Below are 15766 nucleotides of genomic sequence, written 5' to 3'. Positions count from 1 at the left end.
AACTAGGGCTACCGTCAAGTTCGTCACCAAGAATTCCAGCATTGGCTCCGGGTGACCTCTTCACAGGTAAAGGTCCAGTTCTCACCAGAGTTTTACAAAACTCTGAAAAGAGTTCACCATCAAGGGGCCCAAGGACCCCAGGCGAAGAAGTACTTCCCCAGAGACATCAAGGGGCCCGTGAAAGTTTCTGTGGCTCGTGGTGGGGCCAGGACCGGGGCCAGGAGCCTGACTCCCAGGCCAGGCTTCCAGCAACCACACTACTTTGGTAGGAATGGCTGGCACACACTGAGACACACTCGCAAGCTGGCCGCCACCAAATGCAGGTGTCCCAAAGCAAGGACGCTGAGGGCTCAACCCGGTGACAAACGGGTTCTCCTGGGGACTGCAGTGAGCAGCCGGAACCAAGCCTGAGACTGGAAAGGTGGAGGAGGTAACAGATCGGTGCAGGGTGTTCCCGGAGAGTTGCAACAAGGGGACCTGTCTATTCTGCCACCTGCCTGTGCTTTGTCTGACATTAAAATACTACCTCATTTATGCAGCCTGGGGTACTCTCACCCACTCTAGGAGGATTCGGATTATTTCTCCCTGCACCTGCCTCTTCAAGGGGATGATGCCAGAGCGGGGGCTGAACCCCTGCACCTGGGGATGATAAAGGCAAGCGGGGGACCCTGGAAAAGTAGGGGCACAGAGGATTCGGGAGGTCTGGAATGGTGGCCTGGAGTACAAGCAGAGAAAAGAGCTGCAGGGCCCCAAGAGCTGTTCCCTGGAACTCTTATCCATGACCGCTCCCCACCCCCCACCCCCACCCGCCACCACGCCCTGGTCTTCTGCAAACACTTGTCATCTGTTGAGCTGGTGGCTCAGCCCCAGAGGCTCAGGTTTTTGATCCATCGGAAGGCATCAAGACTGCATGTACCTTTGGAAAAAGGCTGAGGCTTAGCTCTTACGGTTTTAGAATCTGAGCCTCCGCCAGTCTGTGTCGGGCCAGGGACCAGGGCAGGGTCTCCGGGGGCCTGTTGCCCAACAGCTGTTCCCTGGGTTATTTTGGTTCAGTGGGAGCTTATCAATTCCAGCGTATTTGGATCAAGAGAGCCAACAGCAAGACAATCTCCAGGTGGTTCTCTGGGGACCTCTCCAACATTTCTGAAATGAGCGGGGGTGGGGGAAAGAGTTTGCTTGGGGAGTAGTTTCCCCAGGAGGGAAATCTCCTGCCAGTATCATACCTATCACCTTCTCCAATTTTACGCGGGGTCCAGAGAGGCGGAGGCACTGGAACTGAGGCCACACCCCTGGGGAGCCAGGTCTCTGACCCCAGGCCACAGTGCCTCTCCGCTGGGCCTCGGGCAGACCAGCAGCCAGGTCGGATCCTGCCAAGGGGGATTCCTGTTCCCGACAAGCTCCAGCCAGCATGGAAAGCGCTGACTGGCCCTGGCTTCCTTTTGGGCCACAGCGAGGGGGGAGGGGGGTGGGGCAGGCAGCTGCCCGCCTCACTGACCCCGAGTGCCTCCCTGAGATGGGTCGAGTGCGGGTGGGCGGAGTGAGGCAGGAAAACGAGCCACTCTGGAGCCCCGCCCAACCCTAGGTCAGCAGCTCCTGGCTTGGCCCCCCCAGAGCCCGCGGGGACTGCCCCCGGGGCGCAGAGCCAGAGGGGCCCAGGCCGCGTTCCCTCTGGCAACCGGGCTGGCGCCCGGGGAGCGCGCTTAGGCACCAGGCGGGCGCACGCCCCCCACACGCCCTCTGGAAATCGCCGGGGTGGGGGGCGCTCCGTAACCGAACTTAGTCGTCGAGCGCGCTCCTGGCAAGTCCCAGCGACAGGTCTTATTGCCGGGTCTCAGAAAACAAGCGGCCCCGGGTGGGGCCGCTTCGGCGAAGTCCCCTCGGCAACCTCTATCGCTCCCGCCTCTCCCTGGGATTTTCCAGCGGGTTAATTTCCTGTCCGGGTAAGTCCTTCGCGAGTCCTCGCCCCTCCCTCCCCGACTCTCCCCTGTGCGTCCCCGCCGCCCCGGACTCCCCCAGTCCGTCCGCGTCGCGCTCGGTCGCCCCCGCGCGCCCGGGCGCACGCCCTCCCCGCCCCGGCCGCCCTCCAGCTCCCAGCGCCCGGCCGCCCGGGGCCCCGCGCACCGCCCCGCGCCGGGAGGGCTCGCCCCGAGAGCCACGTCCGCGTAGCCGCGGCTCGCGCGGGTCCCCCCCGGCCATGCGCCCCCGCGCCGTCCCCCGCGCCCCCTCCGGCGCCCCCGCCGCCGCCGCCGCGCTCGGCGTCCGCAGCCTCCTCCTGCTGCTACTGCTCCGGCCCGGGCACGCGTGCCCCGCGGGCTGCGCCTGCACCGACCCGCACACCGTGGACTGCCGCGACCGCGGGCTGCCCAGCGTGCCCGACCCTTTCCCCCTGGACGTGCGCAAGCTGCTGGTGGCCGGCAACCGCATCCAGCACATCCCCGAGGACTTCTTCATTTTCTATGGCGACCTGGTCTACCTGGACTTCAGGAACAACTCGCTGCGCTCGCTGGAGGAGGGCACGTTCAGCGGCTCGGCCAAGCTGGCCTTCCTCGACCTCAGCTACAACAACCTGACCCAGCTGGGCGCCGGCGCCTTCCGCTCGGCCGGGAGGCTGGTCAAGCTGAGCCTGGCCAACAACAACCTGACGGGCGTGCACGAGGCCGCCTTCGAGACGCTGGAGTCGCTGCAGGTGCTGGAGCTCAACGACAACAACCTGCGCAGCCTCAACGTGGCCACCCTGGCCGCGCTGCCCGCGCTGCGCACCCTGCGTCTGGACGGCAACCCCTGGCTCTGCGACTGCGACTTCGCCCACCTCTTCTCCTGGATCCAGGAGAACGCGTCCAAGCTGCCCAAAGGTGAGCCTGCAGGGGGGACTGTACCCTGGGCGGGGGTGACGGGGAGGGAGCAGGCGGCCTCGGGTCCGGCCCGGACGAGGGGGGGGGGGGTGACTGGGTGCTTCAGAGCAACTGCCCCAGGAGTGTCGCGCAGGCAGGTTCCCAGCCTGAACGTTGCCCGGAGGTCTGCCGGGGACAGCAGGTGGGCCGTCTCACATCTGGACTCTCTGGGGTTTCTGGGCCCGGATGCCATGCTTCTACACCTGTTTCTCCAACAACTCACTTTCCAAAGTTAGGGACCTACCATCCCTCTGTTACCCACGTCCGAGATGGACTCATCGGGCTTTGGGTCCTAGTCCTGGTGGGTACAGATTATTTAGGGGCCCCTCCTAAGGGCAAAACGCCCTCCCGTGTGGGAAAGAGCTGAGTGCTGTCCTCGCTACGCTGAACGTGGAAGGATCCAGCCAATTCTGAGGGCACTCCGGCAGCCTCCAGAGCCTGAGCAGGTCTGTTTCTCAGCTCTGGTGTCTGAGTGGGATGAGAGGTCTTTCTGGTGAGGAGTGATGGCAGCCTGCTAACAGCCAGTGATGCAGTAAAGATTTGCAGTTCTGGGGCTTTGCAGCCCAGATGTGAAATAGCGGAACAAAAACCTTGCAGGCCGGTGCCCCCTTTCCTTTCCTGGCGTGCTTTTCCAGTGGCGACATGGACATACGGACCCCTCTGGCAGATGGGGACACAGCGGGCACAGAAGTTAAGGGGCCCTGCTAAGGCCAGCGGAAGGAAGCGAGGCAGAGCTGAGAAGAGGGGACCCCGGCATCCACAGAGATGAGCCCCAGGATGGGGAGCAGGCAGAATGTCCCTACCCTCAGTGGATTCCAGTGTTCCACTGGCGAGCATGTAAGCATCAGTCCTAGCAGTGACCTTGCGAAGCCTCCCACCTTGCCCCCAAGGCTTTGGCACAGTGGGACCCAGAGCTGTAAGTCACACGTTAGAATAGGTGACAGAGATGTGGGTTTCGCTTTGGTGTATCTTTTTTCCATGTCTTGCCATTTCAAGGTCGTTGCTCGTCTATGCCCTGAATTCCTGTGATCCCTTATTCACTCCAGACTTTCCTAAGCACAGCCCCCAGGCGTCGGGGGCAATCACTCCCCAGCAGACGCAGGCCCCTGAGCTGGCATTTTCAGCCTAGGCCGGCTCCGCCACGTGAGCAAGTCCTAAGCAGATCTGACCTGCCTTCACTCAGCTGCCTGGTTCTCCCCACCTCCCCACCTCCGGGAGACAGGAATGTCCAGATAAAAACGTCATTGTGGGATGGCGGTACGCCCTGCTTCTCACCGCTCCTGCCTTTGCTTTTGGGTGGAGTTGGCCTCCCTAAGCCCTGTTAGTAGTTGAGTTGGCATAATTGGTTCCACTTGCACGAGGGCAAGGTGTTATAGAGTTGGAGGCTCTAGATTTCAGTCTCACTTCTGCCACGGATGGCTGTGACCTCGCACAGGGCACGTACCCTGTCTGGGTTTCAGACTCCTCATCTCTAAAGGGCTTTGCTTGAGGGCCACCTGGGTGGCTCAGTCGGTTGAGTGTTCGACTTCGGCTCAGGTCATGATCTCGCAGTTTGTGGGTTTGAGCCCCACGTCGGGCTCTGTGCTGACAGCTCGGAGCCTGGAGCCTGCTTCAGATTCTGTGTCTCCCTCTCTCTCTCCTCCCTTCCCCTGCTCATGCTCTCATTCTCTGCGTCTCTCAAAAAATAAGTAAACATTGAAAGAAAGAAAGAAAGAAAGAAAGAAAGAAAGAAAGAAAGAAAGAGCTTTGATTGACCCCTGAGGTGTCTACAGAACTCTGGATGTAGAGTCAGAAGACACAGGTTTGAGTCCCGGTGTAAAAAACCGGGTGAGTCTGGCCAGGTCCCTTAACTTTTTTGAGCCCTGTCTTCCTCCCATGTGAAATTGGGACACGGGTAACGCAGGGTGGCCCATCTGACCGCGTGGTCGTCCGGATCAAAACCAGATAATGTGGGCGAAAGTAGAGAGCAGTGAGACTGCAAGGTGCTATTCCTCCCAGGGTCTGTGATAGAGGGAAGAAAAGGGACACCAGATGGGGATGTGTGGCCGGGGGAAAGGATGGACAGGTTCAGAGCAAGGAGCAGTGTCCGGGCCCTGGTTGACGGTCGGTCTGGTTCAGCGGGGAGAGGACAGAGGCAGCGAGGAGGGAGCGCGTGGTCTCCATGGGGGCTGCCGTGAGCGTGGCCAGAATGGCGTCCTGAGAACCGCGAACCACAGTGGGGTGCATGGCGAGGGAACTAGCCTGGGGCCTCGCCGCAAGAGAGCTGAGTTCCGATTTTGACTCACGTTTCTCTCTGAGCCTCAGTTTCCCTTGCCTCTGCCTTCAGAATGCAGTAAGAGTGTCCCCCGCGTCGTTTGCGGTGAGGTTTGAAGAAGGTCGGTTCTGGCGAGGGCGCGGCGGTGCTTAGCACAGCAAGGGTGCTCTCTGGAAGCCAGCCGCCCCGTCGCTCCTCCTCCCGCCTTGCGTCTTCGCAGAGGCTCAGGGCAGCGTGGCCGAGGAACCAGACTGGGCCCAAATCCTGCCTGGACTTCTTGCTAGTTGGGTGACCTTGGTTTCCTCCTCTGTGAAATGGACATGATGCCTAGCACCCACCTCCTAGGGTTATTGGGAGGATTAAAGAGGTTTGGTTTATGAAACACCAAGAACAGTGCCCGGCACCCAGCAATCCTGTGGAAGTGTTAGTGCTGTTGTTATTATCCTGTTTTAACAGGAAGGCCCGGAGAGGTGAGGACACAGAGAATTAACAACAGCTGGGGGGCACAGGGGCCCTCAAGGCTTCCAGCCCCCTGCCCCGATGTGGCCACCCACTTCCTGCCGAGGAAAATCGGGCTTCGTGGAGTCAGTCCAAGCTGCAGGGTTTTCTAGACAAGTGCCCTGCCTCCCCCAGGGGGAGGGGGTTCAAAGGCAGGAGCAAAGGGATCTTGTCCTCATTGCCTTTTCCTCGCCTCGCTGTCCCCTCCCCCAGAGAAGCAGAAAGGAGCAGAGCAAGTGACCTTGACAGGCTCAGACATTTACAAAAATACATTCATCCGCCAGGCGAACCTCTCGTGCGGCCGCTGTGCTGATGGGAGAGCTTCCCTCACAGACCACACCACAGCCAGGAGGAAGGGACGTGTTGGGGATGACGGGTCCCCTCCATCCAGGCTCCTTTGGGGTTTAGTCAGGGCTGGGGCTGGGACTTTAGGAGGGACTGCCGGGCTGGGGCTGGGCCTGAAGGAAGAGGAGACCGAATGCCTTCTGGAATGCCCATCAGCCAACTTAGCAACAAAACAAACAAAGCTGACAAACCTAAACAAACAACCAAGGGACACCTCCCCCAGGATGCCTAATTGACTCTGAACTTCAGATAAATAATGAATAATATTTTAGTATAAGTATGCCTCACGCAGCCTCCGGGATATACTTACACTCAAAGGTATTTGTTGTTTTCTGAAATTCAGCATAACTGAGCCACCCTGGCTCGACATAACTGGCCTGACCTTGCGGTGTGTGTCACTTTGTAGTTTATGAGTGCCACCCCCTTTAATACAACTGGGCCCCGCAGGAGCCTTTGCCCACAGTTTACCCAACAAGATGCAAGGAGGCGGTTTGTGGTCATGTGGTTAGTGGCTGAGATGAGTTTGTACTCAGGAGTGCCTGACCCTACACCTCATTCTTTCTGGTGGGCAGAGATCAGGGAGGAGGGTGAGAATTTCCCCAACCCCCTCTCCCCGCCCCCCCCCCCCCCCCGCCCCGGTCTCCGATTGCCCTGGGTGGTGACAGCTGGCCGGCCTTCCAGCCCCAGATCCTGCACCTGGTCTGGTGAGACAGTGGGTTCCGGGCAGGTTGGGACAGTGTGTTGCCAAGGGGACAGTGACCATCCCTCTTTAGGTAGAAAGGACTCCAGACCTGGAAGCAAGAGTCCTCGGCAACCACTCAGGCGAGCCGCGTGGTAGAGAGGCAGAGGGTGGGAGTGTCTGGAAAGAGGGGAGCAGCAAGGTAACACCCTTGAGCTTTAAAGCTTCATGCTGGCCCAGCACCTGGTCTCTTTAGCAGCCCAGCGAGATGGATTGGGAATGAAGACACAAGGGAGCTTGGTGGAAAAGGAGATTCTTGGGCCCCCAGGCCTGCTGAGTAGGCCGCTGCAGGTAGGGGCCCAAGGTCTGCATTTTTAACCCCCTGCCCTGGGGCTTTCGGTATACACGGAGGCCCCTGCAGGTGGGAGGAGCCCTGGAGGGCCTCTGCATCTCTAGAAACCCAAGGTCTTGTCTTGGGTCAGTAAGCAGCTCATTAGCTGTGTGCCAGTATCTCAGATTTTTCTTTTGTGAACAAAGGAGTGGATAGGAGGACTTTAAGGCTCCTTCCAACTCTAAAATTCGATGGTTGCAAGGAAGGGGAATCCTGGCCTCATCAAGGATCAGGAAGTTGAGGTGAGGGGAGGCCAGGTCCCTCTAGAGAGTCCTCTGCTGGAATCTAGGGGGCTGTGGTCTCTGTGTAGTAGGGTGGGGGCAGAGGACTCAGGACTCGGGGCTCCCAGGACGCCTCACCTGTCCCCAGCCTAGCTCTGGGAGCCACAGGGAGGAAAGGCTGCTGGGTTTGAGAAACCCTAGGGACAGGCAAGGGGCTGTGTCTGTGCTCCACTTTGGAGGTGCGTGGAGCCCGCGGACTGTCCACAACCCTCACCACGCCCCAGAGTGCGTCAAAGGCACATGCGGGTCCCAGGTGGAGGCCAAATTGCCTAGACACCTTCTTTCACCGTCTCTAACCACGGTGCACGTGGCCGGCAGGTCACAGCCCCCGGTCCCAGCGAAGAGATCTGAGCTTATCTTGTACCCCAAGGCCTTGACACAGGCAGCTATAGGGAGGGAAGGGCTGGGGGTGGGAAGGGGGACAGGGGGGCCACAGGTCACGCTTTGGGTCTGTAACCCTGGTCCCCTGCGTGGGCAGCCTCCTAGAGAAGGTCCACTATAGTGCCTGGAGTATCCAAGCGTTTGGGGGGCTCAGCTCCTGGGGGTCCCCGAGCCCTCTCTAGGAAGGAGTGTTGTGACAGGCAAGGTCCTGGACGAGTGACATGACTCACCCCTCCTTCCAGCCCCGACTCACTGCTCGCTGGGGGAGCTGCCCCCACTTGCCGGTAACCTACTTCCTTTTCTCATGTCAGACATAATGAGGGCCTGGCTTGGTCAGACGAGTGGGGACGTCTTGTCATACTGACAAAGTAAACAATGTTTCAGCGAAAGGGACGAAAACTGACGCTTTGCTGGAGGTAATTCGGGGCTGCAGGTGACTCCAAGGTGACTCTATTTCTTTTTCTTTAGAAATAAAAGCAGTTCTATTTTCCCAATTATAATATAACAGCCTCCTTGTATACGTGGGGAATATAGATGAGTATCGTGAAGGAAATAGAAACCACCCGAAATCCCACCACTACTAAAGTTTTGCTGTATTTTATTCCGGTCGTATTCTTATGCACATACATAGTTTTAAACAAATTGCTGTGGTATTATAGATCTTATTACTGATTTTTTTTTCTCTTATTGGGTTGTGAGAGTTTCCTGTCATTACAGTACTTTGACAATGTAACCTGGGGCACGTGGGTGGCTCGGTTAAGCATCTGAATTCAGCTCAGGTCATGATCTCATGGTTCGTGAGTTCAAGCCCTGCATCCGGCTCTGTGCTGACAGCTCAGAGCCTACCCACTTCAGATCCTCTCTCTCTGCCCCTCCCCTGCTCACGTTCTGCCTCTCAAAACTAAATAAACATGAAAAAAAAAAAAGATTTAGAAGATGTAACTTTTTTTTTAAGTTTACTTATTTTGAGAGAGAAAGAGACAGAGAGAGAGAGAGAGAGAAAGCGCACACAAGCTGGGGAGGGGCAGAGAGAGAGGATCCCAAGCAGGCCCTGCCCTGTCAGCACAGAGCCCGATGCGGGGCTTGAACTCACAAACCGTGAGATCATGACCTGAGCCAAAACCAAGAGTCGGATGTTTATTTATTTATTTTTTCAACGTTTATTTATTTTTGGGACAGAGAGAGACAGAGCATGAACGGGGGAGGGGCAGAGAGAGAGGGAGACACAGAATCGGAAACAGGCTCCAGGCTCTGAGCCATCAGCCCAGAGCCCAATGCGGGGCTCGAACTCACGGACCGCGAGATCGTGACCTGGCTGAAGTCGGACGCTTAACCGACTGCGCCACCCAGGCGCCCCAAGAGTCAAATGTTTAACTGACTGAACCACCCAGGTGCCCCGAAAATGTAACCCTTAATGGCCACGGAATACGTCATTTTATGGATCTATTCATTGAACCTGTCTCCTGTTGTCAGAAATGTGATTTATTTCTTTTTATCTTTTTTTTTTGTTTGTTTGGTATATAAACAGTGCTGATCTAAACATCCCACACATGTAAAGCTTGTGGATGCTTCTTGGTATTTCATTTCTTTGGTGCAAATTCTTTGAAGCAGAAATGCAGGGTGAAAGTCTGTGGTTGTTTTAACCATACGTTTTTTGGTTAAACCATACGTTTTTGGTCTGGATACGTTTTTTGCCTAATGGCACCCTAGGGAGGTGGCACCATTGGCAGGCAAGGAAGACCTGTCTTGCCACATCTTTCCCAGCGTGATGTGTTATTATTTTTAAACCTGTTTCCCAGCAGACAAAACAGGGACATCTTCTTTCTTTAATCTGACCATTCGAGCGGATGTTTTGGGTATGTTTATACACCTGAGAACCACGTTCCTGGCGGAGGTTGACTGAGATCTTCTTCCCTTTGGCAGGTGGTCTCCCTCGTGCCTTTGACGGGTCTGTGCACGTCCTGTGACCAGCGGGTGTATTCTTAACTCATCTCTTATTTAGAGTAGAGTCACGGGGTGACACCTCTCCCGTCACCACCGGCATCCAGGGCCGAGCGTCAGCTTTCACGGGCACCGGGGTCTGCAGTCCCGGTGGAGAGTGAGCCGAAAACGTGACACAAGGCCACCTCGCCCTGTCTTGTTGGCTCCCAGGAGAGCCCGGCCGAGGCCTGCTGCTCTGTCCCAAACACAGGATCTCTCTGGAAATGTCACATTGGTTGTGCCGTTCTGTCAGTTAACTCAAAGGGCAGCCTCATCGCTGGGCAACGTAGGACGGCGGACCTACCTTCTTGTCCAACTAGGGCAGCCCTGGGGGACACAGTTGGGGATTTTTTTCGGAGAGGCCCCGATTGCCGTTAGCTGGCTGCCAGCTGACTCACATACCCAAAGAGTGAGCCTTCCAGCCAGTGGCCCGTCCAGTTTCCGCTATCCCAGAATCTCGTGGTGTTGGATGTGGTGTGGAAGGGGGGGCTTGGCAGGCCTCGTCACCTTCGGGCTGGCTGTGTCAGTGATAGCACAGCAGGACCTCCACGGACCTGTGTGAGTTGTCGTGAGGACCCGGAAGGGACGCAATTTGCAGAATAGCACGTTTGTCCTGAACGTGGGCGTTACAGGCCCACCGCAGGGTGCATGACCCAGGTCCTGGGGAGCTGTCCTGGGCTCCTGCCCTCAGGGCTCTGCCGCAGCGGTCACAGGTCCCCAATCCTACCCTCCCGCCCTCCCTCCCCTCCCCCACCTTTACTTCTTTATGTCTCTGGTTCCTACTTAGCCTCGCAGCCTCCAGCTCTCTGGCCCCCGAGGCTGGGTTGGGAGCCTTTCCTGTGTGACCTCATTGGATCCTGTACTGTCTCTGTGACCACTGCTTGAGACTGCCAGGTCACAGGAGTGGCCTGTTCGGAGGACACGAGATGCGTCTTTTTCCTCCTTGAACCCCCAGAGGCTGGCACGGGATGTGGCATGTTTGGTCGACGGCTTCCCCTGCGCTTAGAACAAGCCAGCTCCCTCCCATGCCCCAGAAGACCTACCCCCACCCGCTCCCCCGTCCCTGCCCACCCCACCCCAGCCACACCGACCCCCAGCTGTCCCTGGAACACGCCAAGTGTCACTGTCCAACCGGGACCCTGAACTTACTGCTGTCTCTCCCGCTAGGACATTTCCTCCTCAGATGGCTGTGTCTCCCTCACCTTCAGGTCCCCAGTCGGACGCCCCCGCCTCCGAGACCTCCCCTGTCCCCCCTGCCTAGGTAGTCCCGCACCACCCCAGCCCAGCTCTGTTGCGTTTATGTCAGAGCACCCACGAGGTCCACGCTACCTTGTCCACGAGATGTCTCGTGTCCCTGCAGACACGCGAGCTCCCAGAGAACAGCATGCTCGCTGCTGTGTCCCCAGCACCTGGGGCCACGCCCAGCGTAGAAGGGGCTCGGTGGGGCCGTGGGCATATGCGAGCAGACGCGCCCAAGGCCTCTGTCACAGAGATCACTGGCCTTGGCTTCTGTCCTCAGCACATAGGCCTCTCCGACTGTGGTCAGCAAAGGCTATCCAGAGCATCTTTCAGCAAAGGCAGAGGCCTGGAAGGGAGGTTCTGCGGGTTCCTGTACCCGATCTGTGTGATCCCGGTCAGACCCCACCGGCCCCTGAGCTTCGGGCTCTCCACTGTGAAGGAGGAGGGGGGTGCAGCTGTGCCCGCCTCTCTGCTGGGGCACCGCTGGCAGGACGAAGGGGCGGCCATCTGGGGGTCCTGGGGCGACTAGTGCCCTGGTATTCTCTGCTGTGCAAGGTGCAGGTGAGCGGCCGGTGGGCAGAGTTTGTGTCACCAAGGCCATTGATCTCAGCTGAACCGGAAGCCGGTTCCATCTGGAGCAAACAGAAGGGGTTCTGGTGAGGATGTGGGGTGTCACCGGCAAGCCTGGGTCCCAGGCCGTCGGGCCCCAGGAAGTGCTGTGGCTGAGACCTGGGAGGCCACAGGGAGCACAGGGCCTCTGTCCCGCTCATCTCTGCCTCCCACACTTCCTTATTCTCCCCTACACGTGCTGACAGGCTCTCTCTACTTCCTCATCCACGTGGCAAAAGCAGACTGCTCCATTCAAGAGGCCAGCGGGGGGCGGGAGAGACTGGGCTCTGTCGGTCCCGATTTCCAGGTCCCCGTAGGAGGCTGTGTCTGGCTCCGTTTGGGAGCTGTCCCTCTCAGTCCAGTCGGCTGGGGGTACAGCCGCGGTGTACCCAGGGGCTGACAGGGCGTGGGGGGCTGGGCAGCCACCGTGAGGCATCTGTGACCGAGGCCGTGCTTCCCCTTAACTGTCTGATGGCAGATAAATCCCCTGATGCTCCTGGGTCCCAGTGTCCCCTCTGTCAAATACAGGTGATGGCATCTGCCCTTTGACCTCGAGTGACGTCATCTGAAGAAGCTCAAAGTGCAGTTTCCTTCACCACCACACATAGGAGCTATTTTTTTTTTTTCTTTATGCAGATCATAGAAATGCTGATGCACAGACCAGGTATGCACACAGCCTTACAAATCCCACTGGGTTTCAGCCTGGCTGGTCAAATCCCAAGTGTCTGGTGACCCACACAGGTGGACAGTGTGTTTTTACAGCACAGCCTCCCGGTGGCTCTCAGCCTGGCCTGTCTGTCCGCTCCAGAGGCTGCTGATCGAAGAGCCCCTGGTGCCCCATGACCCCCATCCTCTGGGCCGGTCGTGGCATAAATGCCAAGGGCAAGGGTCAGGACCTTGAGGGAGCATGAGACCCCTCGGGATTAAAGGGAAGATCCTTAGAGGTGAACCCAAACCAAAGAGGCAGGAATTAGGGTCCCGGTCCTGGCTGCATCTGTAGCTGTCAGTGGGACCCTAGATGGCCTCAGAGGCCCCTCGGGGTAGCAGGTGGGAGTCACTGAAGAAGGTGGGGCGGGAGCAGAACCAGAGAACACGTACATGAGAGATAATTTAGAACACCCGCTGGAACTCCCCAAACAAACTGGTGGCTGCGTTCCTCCGACTGACTTCCGGTCTTTGGCCCCCGGGCTAGATGGCAGTGAGGACTCCTTCTTGCTCTGATTCTGGCTGATTCTGTTCCCTCCTGAGTCAGCCTCCTCCAGGTCACAGGATGAGGGGTCCAAAGAGACCCCAGCTCCTAGCAAGAATCTCTGGGGTGGGTTCCCTTGCCACAGGTCCTACCCGCCAGCAGCTGTCTTTTAAATAAGGAGGTACAAGAGTATTTTCCCCTCTTCTCCCTCTCGATATCAAGAAAAGACCCCCCAAAGTTAGGGGCGCTTCGGTGCTGCGGTCGGTTAAGTGTCTGACTCTTGATTTCGGCTCAGGTCATGATCTCACGGTTTATGAGTTCGAGCCCCGTGTCGGGCTCTGCACTGACCGTGCAAAGCGTGCTTGGGATTCTCTGTCTCTGTCTCTGTCTCTCTCTCTCTCTCTCTGCTCCCCCCCACTTGTGCTCTCTTTCCCAAAAATAAATAAAAATTTTTAAAAAGACCCCCCCCCCAAAGTTATCAGGATAGCGTTGCTTTTTCACAAGATGCCAACGAGACAATATCTGTTTTTAAACACAGCCACCACAAATGATTGTCTGCATCAGAAATGAAAGTTGCCCACGGTCACGCTGAGGGGCTGGGAGCTTAGAGCCGAGGTCAGGACATCCTGCCCCCAGTGCCACCCCCTTGACTTGGGCAGGTCGCTAACTCTTCTGGGCTTTGGTTTCTTCGTCTGTCCTCCCACCCTCCCCCGGGTCATCAGGGAAATACTGACAGGAAAAAGCTTTAGAAGAAAATTGGGGAGCATTTGCGAAAGAGAAGGGCCATTGTCAACCCAGTAAAATGACAAGACAATGCTTTCTAGGTCTTCAGCCCCCTGGACAGAACCACAGAACAGCGACCAGCAGCCAACGCTCTGTACCCCCTTGATGGGACACAGGAGAGAGGGCGGACGTTCCAGGTCACAGAAACTGCTGGATGATGGAAAAGCTCTAATGTTCGTTGGTGGGGACGGGAGCAGAGGGAGGGGGTGGTGCGGAGAGAAAAGATTGCCCAGCCAGTGCAGGAGCGGGGAGGCTGGGGAAGCTTGTGGGGAGCCCCCGGGGAGGCCGGGAGAAAGAACCAGGTCCCACGGGAAAATGAGTGGAAAAGGGAGGCAGCCAAGTGCCACTGGTGATTTTTCTCTGGGTGAAAGAGTTGTTTTATTTTATTTTAAGAAATAATTAATAGACTTTTTTAGAGCAGTTACAGGTTTATGGAAAATAAAGCAGATGATACGGAGAGATCCCATAAACCCCTTCCGGCTCAGTTCCCTATTACTGACACCTTGCATTAGTCTGGCCCATTTGTCACAATAGAGGAACTGATGATACTATTACATTATTATTAACTAAAGTCCACAGCTTACACCAGGTTCACTCTTTGTGATGTACATCCTATGGGTTGGACAAATGGATAATGTCATGTACCCACCATCGTGGTATCACACAGGGAATTTCACTGTCCTAAAAACGTCCTGCGCTGCATGGATTTATTCCTCCCGAAACCCCTGTCTGGGAAACACTTTTTTTTTTTTTTTTTTTTTTTTTTACTGTCTCTATCATCTGGCCTTTTCCAGAATGTCATAGAGTTTTTAATTTATTTCTTTTCCTCTGTGTGCTTTTCCATGTTGGTGCAGTGGGGAAGTATTATGTTCCCCCTCCCCCACCTTACCTTTATTTTTAATACAGCACGTGACAGATAGGTGCACACATCTGCGTTAGCCGCAGCTCTCCCGCCTCGCCAGGTTATCCCTTTATCCTGTCAGGTAAGGCCGCCCCGTCCCCCTGGCAGAGCCCTGGCTACCTCACTGCCCCTTGCTGACTTCTGGAGGCCAGTCCACACCTTTGTAAACAGCCCCTCGGTTAGATTCCCGTCCAATAACCCATGCGGGTGGGCCATGCTCGCCTGCTGGGACCCTGACTTGAGGAGCTCTTGCAGATTCTTCCGCAAGGAATGGAAAGAGAAAGAGAATGCTGTGGGCTAAATTATGTTTCCCCAAAATCAGGTGTGCAAGTCCTGACCCTCCGTAACTCAGACTATGACTTTATTTGGAGATAGGGTCGGAAGCAGGCTCCAAGCTGTCGGCACAGAGCCTGACGCGGGGCTCGAACTCACACACCATGAGATCATGACCTGAGCCGAAGTCGGACGCTTAACCCACGGAGCCACCCAGGTGCCCTGAGATAGGGTTGTTTTAAATGTCGCTGGGATTTGTTTTAATCGGGCCCGGTAAGACCTGCAGACACAGAAATGACCGTCACGAAGGAGGACGCTTAGCACTCACAGATCTCTACAAAGAGGAAGTGTGGATGCCACGCAGGACCGCCCTGGGAGGCACCAGGGATGGTCAAGGGGCAGAGGGGGTAACGGGAAGGTGCAGGCAAGAATCTTTAGTGTGTTTTTTGCAGGAGGAAGGGGCAGGGTAGACGGGCTGGCAGGTTTGGAGTTGGCTTGTTTGAAGAATTGGGGCAGGCTGGGCGCTTTAGGGGTGGTCCCCAGTCATCAGGTCCCTGGCCCTGGTGTCATCCAGGGCGGGAGACGGTGTTCCAGACCGCAAGAGTCTGACAGGAAAAGGTGGGTGGGGGTGTGGACCAGTCAGTTTGCATATCAAAGGTGTGCTGTCGAGCTGGTTGTTGACTTTCTGTCTCTAGGAATTGGCTAACCCTGGGAGGGGCCGTCGCTCCCCAGGCAGCAAGGCCCTAAGATGTCAGAAACGTGATTAATACAAGGGTCGTTGCAGATGTATCTAGTCAGGATAAGGTCAGTAGGGTGGGCCCTAAAGGATGAACACGAATGATGCCCTCATGAAAAGGGGAAATTTGGACACAGGCTGGAAGGGAGAAGGCATGTAATGATGAAGGCAGAGGTCAAGGTCCACAGGCCAAGGATCGCCAAGGATTACCAGCAAACCCCCAGGAGCTGGGGTTGAATAGCCTCCAAAATGGTGTCCGGCCGTCAGATTTTAGGACGATTTTATGACATCGAAGCAAATTGCTTCACTCTGTTTGCATGTTGGGGACATAAGCCC

The 15766-nt window shown here is 56.8% G+C and overlaps 1 protein-coding gene across 1 annotated transcript in view; it reads left to right on the top strand.

Moving 5' to 3' along the window:
* The first annotated feature begins 901 nt into the window (after positions 1–901).
* Positions 902–15766, top strand: part of LRRC38 (leucine rich repeat containing 38) — a 37228-nt gene continuing 22363 nt past the window's right edge. Inside the window, exon 1 of the mRNA XM_045475696.1 lies at positions 902–2852. Within this exon, the coding sequence (XP_045331652.1) occupies positions 2195–2852 (658 nt within the window). The 5' untranslated portion in view covers positions 902–2194. The remainder of the gene's footprint in view (positions 2853–15766) is intronic.

This window comes from Leopardus geoffroyi, chromosome C1, assembly GCF_018350155.1.
Source record: "Leopardus geoffroyi isolate Oge1 chromosome C1, O.geoffroyi_Oge1_pat1.0, whole genome shotgun sequence".
In the NCBI taxonomy this organism is placed as follows: domain Eukaryota; kingdom Metazoa; phylum Chordata; class Mammalia; order Carnivora; family Felidae; genus Leopardus; species Leopardus geoffroyi.
The sequence above is the reverse complement of the archived record's forward strand: the minus strand, read 5'-3'. Positions and strand labels throughout refer to the sequence as shown.